The sequence below is a fragment of the Somniosus microcephalus genome, chromosome 17 (assembly GCF_052327205.1).
Source record: "Somniosus microcephalus isolate GS21.2 chromosome 17, FLI_Smic_1.0, whole genome shotgun sequence".
In the NCBI taxonomy this organism is placed as follows: Eukaryota; Metazoa; Chordata; class Chondrichthyes; order Squaliformes; family Somniosidae; genus Somniosus; species Somniosus microcephalus.
Genome location: NC_141003.1, coordinates 77,224,547 through 77,238,693, shown reverse-complemented (window position 1 = coordinate 77,238,693; position 14,147 = coordinate 77,224,547). Strand labels below are relative to the sequence as shown.

Sequence of the window (14,147 nt, the reverse complement as noted above, 5' to 3'; positions counted from 1 at the left end):
TACAAGCTAGGATGGAAAATAACCATACAAATTAGGAGCAGGAGTCGGCCATTCAATAAGATCATGGCTGATCCGATTACTCCACATTCCCGCCTACCCCCGATAACCCTTCACCCCTTTGCTTATCAAGAATCTACCTACCTCTGCCTTAAAAATAATCAAAGACTCTGCTTCCACTGCCCTCTGAGGAAGAGAGTTCCAAAGACTCACGACCCTCTGAGAAAAAAATTCTCCTCATCTCTGTCTTAAATGGGCGACTCCTTATTTTTAAACAGTGACCCCCTAGTTCTAGATTCTCCCATAAGAGGAAACATCCTCTCCACATCCACCCTGTCCAGACCCCTCAGGGATCTTATATGTTTCAATATTTCAATGTTAGCTTCCATTGTCAGATGGCCAGATCCACCTATACTCCCATATTGGGACATACTGGCCCACTTGGTTCTTCCTTAGCATAGAACATCAACTTAATGTGAAACCATTCCAATTTAAGAAATTCCAGTTTGTTTGGAGGAGGGGCTGCTCCGGGATCTGGATTGACTCCAGCCGATCTGCACAATAAATTCAGATTGTCAGTTGATGCATCCCAGAGCTCCAAACTGGAGGAAATGTTATCTTAATGGAAAATGGCTGACAAACTCGTCTTTGTCAAAGTACTGTTGCTTTAGATTTACTCGTCAGTTAGACTGATGAGCTTTTGTTTAATGAATTCAGTACAGTACAAATATATTTTGTTCCTGTCCTGTCTAAGCTCAGTCTCTTGTTTTAAATTACGCTTAATTGTGATCGAGACAATTAAATAAATACGGAATGCAATTGGTGACAGACACATTGTGAGCATCATCCATCCACCACAGCCACTCAAGTCCATGAGAATCCCAGCTCAGTTGCATGTTGCCTGCATGTTGCATGACTTAGAGTTAAACAGTGAAAGCCTTATTTGGGAATGTGAGCGGGTAGCCCTTTCTGTAAGGAACTATTGAATGAGTGCAATTTTTTCTCTTTATTGTTGGTTTGATGTAAAGTTGCTCAAATGCTCTCAGGTATGGCGGCGCTTAATGGCGGACTCGGAGCGACCGGCTTGACGAATGGATCGGGTGGCACCATGGACGCCCTGACTCAGGCCTACTCAGGAATCCAGCAGTACGCAGCGGCTGCATTGCCCACACTGTACAGTCAGAGCCTCCTTCAGCAGCAGAGTGCTGCAGGCAGTCAGAAAGAGGGTGAGTGCTCGTATCCCCCCGCCCCCCGACTCTCTCTCCTAGTTAGTTGGCACTCTGATTGCAGGGTTTGCATAATCTGACAAGAAACATCCAGGGAAAAACCAAGAGATGATCCCAAGACATTGGAGGGTTCAGGAGGCCCCATTAATTAGAATAACGCTGGAAGGGGAAAGATTTGCAGGGCTGTGGGGAAAAGGCAGGGGAGCGGGACTAATTGGAGAGCTCTTTCAAAGAGCCGGCACAGGCACGATGGGCCGAATGGCCTCCTTCTGTGCTGTGTGATACTCTGATTCGATAAACTCCTGGTCTGAAGCCTCATTACTGTCAGATACAATTTAAACCCAGTGCCATCCATTATATGAGTATCGATAAGAGAGTGCAAGTTGCCCAGTCAGCCAATGAGGTGGTTGTGGCAGCAGCCAATGAGTAATACACTCTGTTGATTGATGACAATCTCAACCCCTTTGGTGATCTATCGATATTCATTGTTTTTTTTTGGTGTCAAATGGATAATGAAATCTGCTACTGTCGGTATTAAACCACCATTAAATTGCTGGCGTAGGACATTGGTGCTAATTTGATCAAATATACCGGGGTCACAATTCAGCATTCGGGAGGCAAAAGAGGCTGTAGGGGTTTGATCGCCCGTTATATGCCCCGCCCGGTTTCCCGTTTCATTGACTTTCCTGAAAAGGAAAATCGGACGGGGTGTATACACAGGCGGCTGATCCAACTGTCCTGCACCCCTGCCGATGTTAAATTGGCAATTAAAACATTGGGTGTAGAATTGCCGATGAATGATGCTAACAAATAAATTGCCGATGGCCGTTCATGGTTGTAACTTGGTAATGAAAGGTAATTGGTGTTGAGTTGGTAATGAATATATTTACACAAGCTATATTTTAACATTGCAATAGCGGGTGAATCGCCAAGCAAGGTCACCGCTTGTAGGAGCAGCTGATGGGATTGCTGATCTGCCGACGGTCATACCTCAGTCACCTCCATTGTCAGCTGTTCTATCCGCTCCTTCTATGGCTGGTGGCCTTGCCTGATCGTTCCCTTGATGATGACATTAAGGTTCAGAATACCAGCCCTACCCGATTGGAACTGATTCGCTCAATTCACCTCCATAGCTAAATAGCTTTTTCTCACAAACGTTAAGTTGCCTTGCCGTACACGCTGCTTACGGGTACAAATTGGGAATGAGCGCAGCTTGCAATGGATTGCGTTGCTGCCAGTATTGATGTATTGGTCTCGAATGCTATTGATAAATCAGCATTGAAAGATATTGGTAATGAATATTAAATTGGTAATAAAACGTGAACAGAAGTTATTGCTAATGAGCAATATTAATGAGCACAATTGGTGATTCATTGTAAACAGCGCAAGTGTTAAATTGCCAATTAAAGCTACTGGTATTACTGAAGGGTATTGGTATTAAATTAATAATGAATGTTACTGATGTTAAATTGGTAATGCACATTTTTGGTAGTAAATTGGTACATAAAGCTATTGGTGTCAACTTACTAGTGTTAATGGTCGATATTAGTATTCAACGGCTGCGTCCATTTCTGTTGTGCTCCTCTCACGTACAGAAAGATGGCTCACAGCACTCTGCAGAGCAGAGCCTAACAATGGGCAGCAGGCTGGAGGAAAAGGAAGCACAGGTAGGGGGTAACGGCACAGTGTCAGAGAAGAGTTTGTCGGAGGCCTTTGAAACACAGGAAGGGGGCGGGGTAGCGAGGTGGAGGGGGAACGGGGCACGAGTGGAATTTGGCATGGTGTTAGGAGAGCGGGGCTTTGTGCCAGTGAAGACATGGGATACAGCATTCTGAATGAGTTATAGCTTGTCCGGGGCGGAGGTGGAGGTGGGGCATCTGACCATATCAGCATTGGAGAAATCAAGACACGAATCAGAGTTTCTGCAACAGTATGGGGAATCATGCAGCCATGGGAGCGTAAGCCATCGGAGGATGTGTGACGGCTGATTTTATGAGCGAGCGCTCCCACTGGGAACACTGACCAGGAAATCTTGGGGCATGCTTCCCCACAGTTATCCATTGATGAAAGTTGCCGGAGGGAAAATCATGGGGTGCACACACGGATGATCTGATATACACTCCTGACAGCTGTGGCTCCCTACTGGGAGCACACATTTGTATAGTTAGCCCTGTAGTGTCTACTTGTCAAAAGTATGAGTAGAACCAAGACAGGATAGTGCCACAGAGGTGGACTGGAGAGGAGGGAAGAGGATGGCCCATGGCGTCCAAGGCAGTGTAGTGGTGGAGGAGGATGAAATGAGATAGTGAACAACAATCAGTCACACAATATGTCATTTGTGGATTTGACCAGCTCAATCTCAGCATTGTGGATTTTAGTGGAAATTGGATTGTAGGGTCTCAAATAGCCAGAGGTGGGAGGTTAGTTGCAAGGCAATGATACATTCCAGAGGGAAAGAGATGGTTGGAGATAGGTCAGTAATTGGAAAGAATGGAGTAGTCAAGAGTGGATTTGTTGAGAAGGAGGGGGTGGTAATAAAATTTGGAAAGAGACTGGCGCAGAATAGAAAATAGTGTAATGATGTCCGCGAGCATGGCTGGGATTGGGAGGTTAAGTGGTCAGGAAGTGGAACAAGAAGAGATTGAGTGCTTCAAGAGCCAAATGTGTTTAACAAGGGGTAGGGAGCAGATGGGAGAGAAACTAAAGAGCTTGAGAAGATGGATTGTGGGGGGAGGGTGATCTTTGAGAGGGCAGGAGGAATGCTAAAACCCAAGGGGGTGGGGAGGAGTTGGAGACGGCGGAGGTAGATGAGCGAATGGACTTGATTTTGGATATGTAAAATGCTCCTCGCACTTGCTATCTGAAGTGAGGATCGAAGGTGCAGTGGACGAAAGTCAATGGCGATGGGTTTTCTTGCTAGAGAAGAGGGGTTCAGAATTGTTATTCAATTGGTGATGGTCTTTTTGACGCTTTGGTTGGATGCTACACAGTAAGCTCAAGTTGACAAGAGGGAAAATCGCTGAAGGCATAGCCCTTGTAAGATGTTTTGAAATCCATGATGCTGGGAATGTTCCCTGTGTAATGTCCTCTTCCCACCCCATGCATAATGGAACTTGACATGTAGGTTCTTTCACAATTGGAAACAGAAGAGTGACGAGAAGAATGAGCTATTTACAGTGCACACCCTCGGAGAGGGACTGGATGGTTGGCTTGTTGAGAACTTGGCACAGAGGTTGCTCCCTTTTGAAGAATGAAGTAAACCCGACAAGATACACAATCAGAGTTGTTGTCTTCACTGTAGGATCTTCCACATGATACAGGGAACTGGCTACTTAGTCGTCAAGAGGAGAGAATCTCTAACTTATACGAACAAATGCCCGCCAAATAAATTTACTAAAATGCAACTCATCCTTAACTTAAGTATCTTTGCAATAATTTTCAGTAAGGATCCCTGTCCCAAAGGTGCCAACAGTAACAAATCTTCCCAAACTTCTCTGGATTCATTCGCAAACTAGCCGGCACCATGGGGATGCAGACAGAGAGACCCAGGCAGCTGGAGTTTCGGATCATCCTTTGAAGAAAGACTGGTTATAGCCAACATTTTGCACACTTTGTGCAGTGCTGAAAGCCAAGGACATTTCGGAAGCAAAAGAATGTAAAGGCATTCCAACAGGAAGCAGCAGGACATAGAAACATAGAAGATAGGAGCAGGAGTAGGCCATTCGGCCCTTCGAGCCTGCTCCGCCATTCAACGAGATCATGGCTGATCATCCAAACCCTAGCACCCGGTCCCTACACCAACAGCCATCCCACCCAAGCCCTACCCCCGTAACCCCACGTATTTAATCTCCCCTAACACTAAGGGCCGAAACCCACGCATACACGGGGAGAATGTGCAAACTCCACACAGACAGTCACCCGAGGCCGGATTTGAACCCGGGTCCTTGGCGCTGTGAGGCAACAGTGCTAACCACTATGCCACCGTGCTAACCACTATGTCCAGCACCTGACCGCAAGTAACAGACTGAATGCACCAGCTGAAGAAAGCAAGCTTCTTTTTTGGTGAATTTGGTGCTCATCAGTGTGAGGGAAATGGAACGCCTTCTGCTTTAGGCATCCCGCCCCAGCATTAAGTACCCAGGTCAGGTGTACTGCAGTTTGTTGCAGATTACAGCTTCCTCTAGCCTCCCCTACCAAAGTGCCTCTGCCCCAACCTCGCAAGAAAACCAACCGTGTTAGAGTAACGTTACTTCCTAGTTTCCACCCAGCCTTCCTGTGGCTCTGTCGATAAGTATGGCGGTTGAGTGTCCGCGGGCAGCTTTGTATTCTAGGCCTATGCCCATGAGGAAGTGGACGCTGCTAATGATCGAACCAGAAAGTGACAACTACCTGTGTGGCAGTCCCATGTCTCTGTCATTGGAGTCAAAGGCATCTTATTGACTTGCCCTATTGTTAACTCAGCTTATCACCACAGAACCTGGAGGCAGCTGGGACATAGAGGGATCAAACTACTGGAGTTAAATTGGTGGAGAGTACGATTGGTGATTGGGTAACGAGTGATAATGATAGTGATATCGGGGTAGTAATGACATAGCTGGCATTAGATTGTTGGTGAAAGCAATTAGTGCTAATTTAAGAATAGCTATTGGTGATGAAAGTTATTGGGGTTAAATCGGTAATGGTCACTTTTGGTAGTTGATAATGAAGGTTATCAATATTATACGATGCCAATTTAGCTGGGTTCTGTCAGCTCTTTTTTAAAATGTCTCCTGTTTCCTTTATATTTCTGTTGCCACTTTAAAACCAAGCAAGACTCATTACCCCTTTAATAAACTTTTAATGTAATACAGCGCACGCTTTATTGACCCCCGAGCGACATAGGAATAAATGGGTTGTGTGTGCTGGCTAAATGCTGAGGCGCTTTAATCAGTGTGTGGGAGATGGTACTGCCTTGTATACTTGGGTCTGCCAAATTCATCACCTAATTAAAAACAATAATTCACTTGCATGAATTATTACCTGACGGTCTAACGCTCCTGCCACATCTTGGAATGCTTGTGTATAACGTAAAATGAATCTCCCTCCCCCCCCTCGCCCCATGGCCTGTAGAGACTATGGCTCATTAACAATGTCTTACTGACATGGTTCCGCTCATGTGTATCCGTGTTGCTCATGAGAATAGGTCCTGTCAGAACTGTCACCTGTATGGTACCTGGCCTGTCATAATGGGTTCTGTATTAGGGTATTTAGCAGAGTTGCTTAATTCTCCTAATTTTTTCAACAGTGAATTCTCTTCCTTCTGGGGGTGGTGGGGGAAACTTGGAAATGCTTCAAGATAGTCTCTCGTCAGGGAGATCAAGACCAAGCAGGTTAATGCACAAGATGTCCGCCACTAGTCTCCTGCTGCCTGCTTGCATTCAGTCTTACAGATGAGAAATGGCAAAACTTTCCCATCTGAGATGTCCAGTCATGTGAAGGCAGGACTGGGACCTGAGCCTACAGGTTCTTATCCGAAGGCCATTGTGGCCATTGCTCGCTTGCATTTTCAGAACCTTGTTTACCATAGCTTCAAAGGCGTTGGCTGAAATAAAGATGCTTGCAGCTTCAGAAATAAAACAAAGCACAGATGTCAATTTAAATATACGTAGAACTTCTCTTTTTTGTGTGTGTGTGTGTGTGACTTAAGTATTGTTAAATCTCTTCCTCAGGGCCAGAAGGTGCAAACCTGTTTATTTACCATCTTCCCCAAGAGTTTGGAGATCAGGACATCCTACAGATGTTTATGCCATTTGGAAACGTTGTGTCTGCTAAAGTCTTCATTGATAAACAGACCAATCTTAGCAAGTGCTTTGGTACGTATGTGTGAATGGATTTCACATAATCCCAGAATCAAGGTCTGAATTGGTGTCTGATGTTCTGATTGATAGTGCGTGTGCAGACTGTGTTAGCCCCTAAAATGTATCCAACGATTGGAAAGCGAGCTGAATTGGTTCTCCTAATGGTTCAGTTGGTAAATGTCGTAGACAGTGTTAAACTCAGTCAGACACACTAGGAGGCCAGAGGATTGAATCCTGTTGTGTTCCGAGTTAGTCATTCTCCACTAGACAATGATAGGCTGCTGCCATTGGATTGAGGGCCCCTCCGTTAGGGAGGGAATATCAGCTCATGCTCCCCATCGTGAGACAGCCACCTCTATCGATGACGACAGGACCGGGCTCGGCTGTTATGCCACCCACATTCAAGTAGCTTCCCGACTCCCGGCTCATGTAGAACAGGCACTTGGACAAGGTAACAGAGGGTCAAAGTTGCCCTCTCTGTGTCAACCATGGCTCAGTGGGCAGCACTCTCGCCTCTGAGTCAGAAGGTCAGGGGTTCAAGCCCCACTCCAGAGACTTCAGGACATAATCCAGGCTGACGCTCCAGTGCAGTGCTGAGGGAGTGCTGCACTGTCGGAGGTGCCGTCTTTCAGAATAGACGTTAAACCGAGGCCCCCGTCTGCCCTCTCAGGTGGACATAAAAGATCCCACGGCACAATTCGAAGAAGAGCAGGGGAGTTATCCTTGGTGTCCTGGCCAATATTTATCCCTCAACCAATACCTGAAACAGATTATCTGATCATTACCTCATTGCTGTTTGTGGGAGCTTGCTGTGCGCAAATTGGCTGCCACGTTTCCTGCATTACAACAGTGACGACATTTCAAAAGTAACATAGAAGATAGGAGCAGGAGTAGGCCATTCGGCCCCTCGAGCCGGCTCTGCCATTTAACGAGATCATGGCTGATCATCCAAATTCAGTACCCTGTCCCTGCTTTCTCCCCATATCCCTTGATCCCTTTAGCCTCAAGAAATATATCCAACTCCTTCTTGAATATATTTAATGAATTGGCCTCTACTGTCTTCTGTGGCAGAGAATTCCACAGGTTCACCACTCTCTGGGTGAAGAAATTCCTCCTCATCTCAGTCCTAAATGGCTTACCCCTTATCCTTAGACTGTGACCCCCTGGTTCTGGACTCCCCTGCCATCGGGAACATCCTTCCTGCATCTAGTCTGTCTAGTCCTGTTAGAATTTTACGAGTTTCAATGAGATCCCCTCTCATTCTTCTAAACTCTAGCGAATATAAGCCCAATCGACCCAATCTCTCCTCATACGTCATTCCTACTTCATTGATTGTAAAGCACTTTGGCAATCCTGAGATCATGAAAGGCTCTAGATAAATGCAAATTATTTTTTTCGATACTGTATCCAAATGTGGCCTTTTAGATAAATGCAGTATAAAATACCCAGAGTTACGGTGCACTAAAATATTTGTAGCTGGATTCTAACATGGCAGTGACACGTGAAGCAGGTGAAGTCCCTTAGCTCAAGTAGTTTTCTAATGGCAGGTTATATTCTGGCCTAATTCCTAGCCCTTAAAGAAAGAGTAGCAAGAGGAAAAATGAGTGCTCTCTGAAACTTGGATCGTGCGATTAGGAAAGTGTGATTAAGGAAAAGCTGTGGGTGGTATTTTACTGATAAGTTAAACCCTGACCTAAATCAGCAGCCTGAATTCAAGATTTCTGGATCTTGGCCTAGATGTAGGGTTGCCAACCCTCCAGTATTGGCCTAGAGTCTCCAGGACACTGGTGCCAGCACTCCTGCCTGGAGAAAAAGCACAGGGCATTTAAAAAAAATTGTGTTTTCTCATTTTCTTTGAACACCTGTTTATAGTTATAAAAATATTGGAGATGAGTGGGAAAAAAGGACTGTTTGACTGATAGTCAAGCGTCACACAATCGGGTAATGAAGAGTCTGTTTGCTTTCCGATTGGCCGTGGGAAGGCGGGGCACCGTGAGATGGGCATGTCGGGCGACCAATGGCGGGACAGTTGGAGGCAAGAGGTCATGTGATGACACCTCCAAGAATATGTCCACCCAGAGTTGGCAGCCCTCGTCTATATGTCGATACTCGGTGCACCTTCACAGTAACGAACTGTATTTGAAGTGCTTTTTGGCACGTTTCCAAGATGCGATAGGCCGCTTCATAAAGTGCGCAAGTCTTTTCGTTCACCGGCTTGTAGTGAGATTGTTTCCTGTCTTTTTTTTCCTTTTCCTCTCGCCCTCGCAGGTTTTGTAAGCTACGACAATCCGGTCTCTGCACAGGCCGCCATCCAGGCCATGAATGGTTTCCAGATCGGAATGAAGCGCTTGAAGGTTCAGCTGAAGCGATCCAAGAACGACAGCAAACCGTACTGAATCTAGTGTGGGAGGTTAATGCTGTTACCTTAGCTTTGTTAGGGTAAGTCCCATGAACCAGCCCGTGGCTGAGGAGGATCATTGCCAGCATTCATCGAGAGACAGTCTTTAACATTACACTTCCATTTCCCCAGCCCTCCCCACACCTGTTTTCCTCCCATTCCCGTTACGTTTAGTATCTTTAAATCTTATTGTATTTACAGTATTTAATTTTTTTGCTTTGTTCCGTTAAAAAAAACAAATTTTTTTGCAAAAAACAAATGTCTTAAAAGGATTTTAAAAAATAACCGAAATGTGCAATTTAACTCCGCAGCCACTGGTGCCAAACGGGCCCACATGATTGTGAGGCACCAGGTGCTTTATTAGCTTAACGAACCCAGTTAACGTAGATTAGAAAGGCACCAGCAGTTTACGGGTTAATGACGCGGTGGCCTAGTCTGAAAGTGATGCCAAGTGAAGCACTAACATTATCTTTTTTTTAAATTTTATTTCTCACTCTTTCTCTCTCTCTCTCTCTCTCTCTCTCTTTCTCACTCCAATGAGAATGTATCTATTAGGACGCGATCACGAGTTAGACGATAAGCTTCGTGCGATCAGATCGCATCGGCCTTTTCTTTTTTTTTGTTTGCAAACGAAAGCCTTTGAGATCTGTTTCCACCGCCAGATGGGGCTCTTTTTTTTTTGGTAGGGGGGCAAGGGGTAAAATAAAAGAGAAGGTTAAATGGTAAGATTTGCTGAAAGTTGAATCAAATAGGAAAAGAAGAAAAGCCACAGGCCTGTACATTTTATTTGTAAAAAAAGCAGCTCTATTTTTATACAAATTTTTACTGCCTCAGAAAGATGGAAGTTATTTATTAATTACCTATAGTTAATTTATTGGATAACTGAGATAACAAATCCTCTATAATAGTTAGAGCCAGCCTCGTGAAGTAGTCTTAAGACGTGCTAAGTGGGAACGAGCCTACCCTTGCAGTTGGAGCACACACAAAACACAACCTGCAACAATCACGCTTCTCCTGTTTTTTGTACCCTTTACTTGTGTGGTATCTCATTACTTGTAGCTTCCATTATCTAGTCGAACTCAAGTTTTGTTTTTTAATCTTGTGACTTTTCTTTTTCCTCCTCGTTTATCTATTTGTTTAATTTTTAAAAAAATCTGTATTTCTGTCCCAAAATCAATCCATCTCTTTTAGTTCCCTTTTTAAAGTACGGATGGATTCTTTTGGGTGTTTTTATATCTGTTGCTGTTGCTTTTTTTTTTACAAGTGTTATTAAAAAAAAATGCAAATTTATGTGAATGGCTCATAGATTCTAATAACTGAGATTTGCATTGTTTTCTGCAAACCATGAGAATGATTTTGTTCCTACTGCATAGACTCTGTGTAACTCTTGACTCTTCCTTGTTTTTTTTCCCCTAGACATCTTCATGCTCGTTAGTTCATCGTTTGCCTAGCATGTCCCTGTGGCGTCAAAAAAAAAAAAAAAAAAAATTTCAAAAAAAAAAAAAGCTCATCGTCCCGTCATTGTTTCTGATGTCTTTCTGACCTCACATCACACTTGGTCCTCCTACTTGACCCCCTTGACCTAGTTTGACTTTTCGAGATTTTTTGCATGTGTCCTCATGTAGCTCTGAATTCTAAAGAGATCAATGTGAAAAAAAAAGCCTAGCTGCATTCGTGTTAAGACTGAAAAAGAAAAAAAATTATTTTAAGAAAGTAAAGCGAGAAAAGAAAAAATTATATAAGAGAGGGAAGGAAGAAGAAAAACCTGTGTCGAAAATGTTTCTTTTTTTTTCATGAAACAAACTTGAAAGTATTATACAGGGATTGGCGTTCTGTCTGTCTGGTCACTTGGAATAGCGATAGCAATATGTGGCCAGGGTGCAGAATGTTGGTTTCTCAATGAAGCAGACTACTTCTGAACAGTTGGAGAAACTGATCAGATATTATCAAGAGCTCTGTAATAGTTTTTACATTTTTCAGGCAGTGTAAAGTTTTGATAAAGCCATTTAAGTGGCTCACTTTCTCATCGATATATATAGAAAAGAAGAAAAACCACTTTTTTTGTAGACTAGTTTAAGATAATAATTACAAAAAAAAAAGATGACCCATGTTTGGGGAAAGACTACCTATTTGTGTCACCTTTTGCTGAACTGATTCACACCTAGACAATCTGTGGTAAATGCACATTAAATGACCTATATTTTATACTGTTTAAGTGTATCGGAGAAGATGAAACAAAGCAGTCAGTGTAAACTTCGTCACGTTGGTAACTATGTGGGTTACGTTTTGGTGTCATCGCGATTTTTAAGGTTCTATAATTAAGTGTTTCGTCAAGACGATGGAGTTTTTTTGGTTCACCTGGCATAAGATTTTTTTTGGCGGCCAAAAATATCTTAACTTGTCAGGTGAAAAGAAAAAAAAATTATTAATACAATTCCAGGACAAAAAAATCTTGTGCTTTGCGTGTGAAGCGTTTTGACGTCCGATTTTGTTTCTTTTTTTTTCATTGTGGGATTAACAGTTTGACGTACTCTTTGTTCAGCAAAATGTGAGATTGGCTTTTTTTTTCTTTTGGAAAAAGAAGAAAAAACAGCAATTTAAAATCAGTGGAATCAGTGCCAAATTCCAAACAACTCTAAAGGTAATTCCTGCCTAGCGCTTAATTGTGTTATTTGTGAGAAGTAATTTGATAACATGGGTATTTTGTTACTTAAGTGTTTTTTTTGTAATAATTTCTCTCATGTTTGAAAAAAATTAAAGGAAAAAAAAAATAGTTTAAAAAACCGGAGAGAAAGCAAAAGTTTGTTAAATGCTAACGCCGTGGTCTTGTTGCCTGAGATTGTTCTTTCTCTTTGTAAAAGTGCCCATGTTTCCCAACCTTGCGTTCATTGAGTCGCTGTGAAAGCAAACCTCACAAAGCTTTTTTTCTTATAGTTGTGAAATTTAAAGAATAAAATATATATATATATATTAAAAAAAACACACAAAAAAAACCAACCCCCTCCCCCCAAGGCAGGAATGTTTAGAACTGGTTTTAAAAAAAATAATAATCATGAATTAATAATAAATAAGCAGTCTTGGCTGCTTGATATGACTTTCTAACCATTGCAAAAACCATTTGTCATTCCTCTGTGCATGCACGCGGTGTGTAATAAAGCGTTAACTGTTAACGGGCCAATATTTCTCTGCAGTGAGGGCTGGGAGCAGATTGAATCAGTTCAGCTTCCACGGCCTTGGGGATTGACTTCTGGCCTACTCTGTTCTGAATTCATTTCCCCCACCACCCGACCCCACCCCCCGCCCCCCCCCCCCCCCCAACACATTGTTTCTGTTTTTAAAAAATCTTAAGTAAAAAAAAAACAATAAAAAAAAAGTCGTAGCTTCATTGCGTTTTTTGGAAAATGTCACACAAGACAAGTGTTTGTGCTCCTGTGATGTGAGATCTGGTGTTTGTAGACTATTATTATCATTTAGGATTAAGATTTAAAGGAAAAAAAATATATAGTTTGAAGTATTTGTTTGAGAAAAGCCAAAGTTAATGCAAAATGACTGGGGGAACCGCAAGCCCATGTGAGTGCTGTAAATCTTTTTTGGTGCATTTGACTCTGTATGTGATGGAAGTTTTTTTTGAGAAAAAAAAATGTCAACACAACACAACACGCTCAAAAAAAATGTGGGCTTTCGTATTTCTACAACTTGATTGTAATTATGCATTTTGTACCAGTGGAATTTTTTTATACTGGAAATTAAAAAATCGATATTTCTGCGCCTTACCTGTGTGTGGGCCCAGTCATGACTGATTTTGAGTTTGATTTCTGGTCGGTGCAGAGAAAGTGGCGATTATTTCGTTTTAAGAATTTGCAAAAAAAAAAACACAAAAAAAAGAGAACTTTGGCTTGCTTTCCTCATTTCTTTGCATATGCTTAAATGTCAAGAATTTTTGTCAAAAAAATGGGTAAGTTTCTCTTCAATTATGTATTGTGCAGTTACATAAGGTATTAGGACTAGCAGTATTCAACCACCTACAGTGGGATAACTGTATTAGTTTAAAAAAAAATTAGGGGTTTGCTTTTTGCTGTTGAAATCCAAGTTTTTTCCTGATTCTCTGTCTTCATTGTGAACATAACTGTGGAACAGTCGGACTTATTTTTGTAACGTATGTTATTGTGTGATGCAGTTTTTGCTTCTGTCTCAAATATTAAACCATTTTTCCTAATACTCGTCTCTCTTTGTGTACTGTTAGTGGCGTTCACTGTTGTTTGGCATTCTGCAAACCTCACTGTTCCACGTCCTTTTTTGTTTATTCTTTGTTGTGTAGAGAGACACTGCCGATCTTACCAGCTACTTCTGTTCCTCATCCCTCTTTCAGTTCAGTATTTAACTGTTTTCGTTTTTTTTCCTTTCTCTTTTTTTTGGACAAATACAGCTATTTATACTGTTTTCCGATGCCTTTTTTTGTGTCCCCCCCAAAAAAAAAACTAAAATGCTGCGATTGAAAGGCACAGCATGTCGGTACTAGGCACAGAGGTGAACTAATAAACAAACAAACAAACAAGAAGTAGGCTCGTAAAATGCATGTTGCTTTATTGATGGTTATTATTCTGATGCATTGAAGGGTTAAGTCAAATGCAAGCCTAAAGGATAAAATGAGCCTTTTATATATGGAGTGATTCTTTGCACCGCTTTTTT

The 14,147-nt window shown here is 42.5% G+C and overlaps 1 protein-coding gene across 23 annotated transcripts in view; it reads left to right on the top strand.

Moving 5' to 3' along the window:
• celf2 (cugbp, Elav-like family member 2) overlaps positions 1-13,674 on the top strand; it is an 897,865-nt gene extending 884,191 nt beyond the window's left edge. For 19 of the 23 annotated variants that reach the window (XM_086010717.1, XM_086010723.1, XM_086010728.1 and 16 more), the window contains 5 exons: positions 1,044-1,223; positions 2,819-2,890; positions 6,932-7,075; positions 9,329-9,499; positions 10,875-13,674. In XM_086010717.1, coding sequence (XP_085866843.1) covers positions 1,044-1,223; positions 2,819-2,890; positions 6,932-7,075; positions 9,329-9,456 — 524 coding nt within the window. In that variant the 3' untranslated portion in view covers positions 9,457-9,499; positions 10,875-13,674. The remainder of the gene's footprint in view (positions 1-1,043; positions 1,224-2,818; positions 2,891-6,931; positions 7,076-9,328; positions 9,500-10,874) is intronic. The other 4 variants (XM_086010729.1, XM_086010711.1, XM_086010727.1 and 1 more) reach the window with 1 other exon arrangement.
• Positions 13,675-14,147: the final 473 nt, after the last annotated feature.